General features: G+C 36.1%; 1 gene segment (V, D, J or C); it reads left to right on the top strand.

Moving 5' to 3' along the window:
* The first annotated feature begins 1,107 nt into the window (after nucleotides 1–1,107).
* Nucleotides 1,108–1,936, top strand: LOC123998694. The segment is given in 2 exon segments: nucleotides 1,108–1,234; nucleotides 1,337–1,936. Coding segments are annotated over 2 exon segments (360 nt in total).
* Nucleotides 1,937–2,784: the final 848 nt, after the last annotated feature.

The following is a 2,784-nucleotide window of genomic DNA, read 5'->3' as shown; positions in this document are numbered from 1 at the left end:
ACTCCTACTCATGAAGTTTTTCTTCATTTGTACTATTTTCCACATTGTAGAATAATAGTGAAGACATCAAAACTATTAAATAATACATACAGAATCAAGTAGTAGCCAAAAAGTGCTCAGCATACATGGGAACTCCTTCAAGACTGTTGGAAAAGCATTCCAGGTTAAGCTGGTTAAGAGAATTCAAAGAGTGTGCAAAGCTGTCATCAAGGCAAAGGGGCTTTTTAGGTTACTACATGACTCCATATGTGTTATTTCATAGTTGTTGATGTCTTCACTATTATTGTACAACGTAGAAAAGAGTACAAATAAAGTAAAACCCTTGAATGAGTAGGTGTGTCCCAAACTTTTGACTGGTACTGTACAAGAAAAGTACGTCTCGTATTTGAAGTATATTATTATAATATATAGTATATTTAAGTATACTTTAGTATACTTGTAATATATTAAAATATTTAAAAAGTTCTCGCTTGGGTAGGTATAATGGAGTACCGTCACCACTAAAATGTATTAAAATGTTATTCACAAATATATATTGTGGGATTGATTAAGTGTTTTTTCAGAACTATACAACTGGGCACAGATGTCAGTTCAATGTCTAGTTTTGATTTCCATTTGGATGAGTTGTCAATTCTTCATGACATCAACAACTGTCACCATGTCTTTGGATGTAGGTTAAAAAATGTAGGAAAAAAATACAAAATGCCTTTACATTGATGACTTTTTGCAAATTCAAATCAGTTTCCACATTCATTCAACATCATCACATAGATTGGATGTTTAAATGACGTGGAAAAAACATATATTCAACCTGTTTTTGCCCAGTGGGATGCCCATTATCATACTATAATAACATGATAACAGCTTATAGCAATATTAATCTACTGTTGTGAGGAATAATTAGTAAAGTAATAGTCACACTGTCTTTACAACTTTTCCTCGAGGTTTGTGTTGTAAATGGAAAATGTATTATCCATCAATTTACCTGATAAAATAGATACAATAAATAGAACAGCAGGATTGTATCATAGCAGAACATCTCAATATGGCCTACCAGATGATATATCCTCCCAGTGAGGAGGAGCTCATGCAAAACTCTCCTGTCCTCCATCTTTATTTACGTCTCTGTTGAAGGAGAATTCTGCTGAGGACTGTCTCAACTATCTTTAGAGAACTAAACAGATCACCATGTTTCCTACCACAGGAGTATTCTTACTGACAGTCTATCTAACAGGTGAGGATACAGTATGTTTAATTATGCTGTTTATCAAATAAACAAGTTGACATCAGATTTTAGTTTCAACTTCAACAATATCTTTGCTTTCTATTTCCACAGGTGTTTATGGTCAGACACTGACTGAGTCTGGACCAATGGTTAAAAAGCCTGGAGAATCACACAAACTGACCTGTACAGCCTCTGGGTTCACATTCAGTGACCATAGGATGGCTTGGATCAGACAGGCTCCTGGGAAAGGACTAGAGTGGATTGCTTATATCAGCACAGCTAGTACACCCATCTATTACTCTCAGACAGTCCAGGGTAGATTCACCATCTCCAGAGATGACTCCAGCAGTAAGATGTACCTACAGATGAACAGCCTGAAGAGTGAGGACACAGCAGTGTATTACTGTGCCCGGTACACACAGTGAGAGAGAGTGGTGGGAGAGCTGTACAAAAACCACTTCCCCATGGAACACAGACAATCTCATTTATTTCTGATGAATGGTTTAATAGCACCAGCTCAGCCAAACAAAACACACATAGTGTAGATAATGTATACAATTAATAATAATAATGATTAGGTGGGTGCTTATATTTGTCCTATTTCACACATGTTCAAGTGTGTATTATACACATGTGTGAATTGTAAATGTATTGTCTTGCATATCCCACTCCCCCGAGACACCCTCAGAGAGTGGAGTCATAGTCAGCATTACAAATAATAAGCATGTCATTTGTGTCCCGTAGAGAATGTTTAACCATTCTAAGGAGTTGCTACATACGTATCTTCCATTTCTCCTATAAGTGTAGTATCAAAATGGATAAATGAAATGATCGTTTTGAACAGAGGACTTTAATGTCATTTTTAAGGGGTAAAATGTACAAGCGGCCAAGTAGGATAGTCAAATTGACTGAATATATCAATATAAACGGACTATTTAATAACTTCGAATAAACATATTTACAGCTACTTTTGTCATAATTATTATGCTTTAAGTCACACAGAATCAACCTATTTTCCATAATGTTGGTCAAACTGTATGAGAAGTAACTATTAAAGCATCCATTCCATAATCTAAGGGTTTATGTTTGATAATCCACTCTGTTCCACACAGGCCCTGCTCTCCTTTTCTCAGTGGTGTCTGTTTCTCTCACACAACCCTCCCCTCCAGTCTGTCACCTGGGTGTTTCAGGGTCCCAGTTTAGCATCTCTGATGATTCAGATAGACAGTTAAAGTAGTTAAGTTGCCCAGGGACTGCAGTGTCCCTATACACTTTCATGATCTAATTCTCACTGTCTTGTTTCAGCTGAGAAACTGTCTTTTGCATAAGCCAACTGGTGGCTGGTAACCATACAATGTTTCAACCACATGGTTTGGTTTGAATAAATGGTGGGATGGATCAAAGAATCAGACATTTGAATCAATGTTTATTTTATGTTAGACTGTTATCAACAGTTGTATTAATTGTATTATTCAATATTTTCAGTCATTCACTGCTACTCATCACCACAATGTTATTGACAGACCATATTCATGGTTTGAGTTTGTAATACATATAAC

Source organism: Oncorhynchus gorbuscha, linkage group LG16, assembly GCF_021184085.1.
Source record: "Oncorhynchus gorbuscha isolate QuinsamMale2020 ecotype Even-year linkage group LG16, OgorEven_v1.0, whole genome shotgun sequence".
NCBI classification, from domain to species: Eukaryota; Metazoa; Chordata; class Actinopteri; order Salmoniformes; family Salmonidae; genus Oncorhynchus; species Oncorhynchus gorbuscha.
Note: the sequence above shows the minus strand (reverse complement) of the source record. Positions and strands in the feature narration are given on the sequence as shown.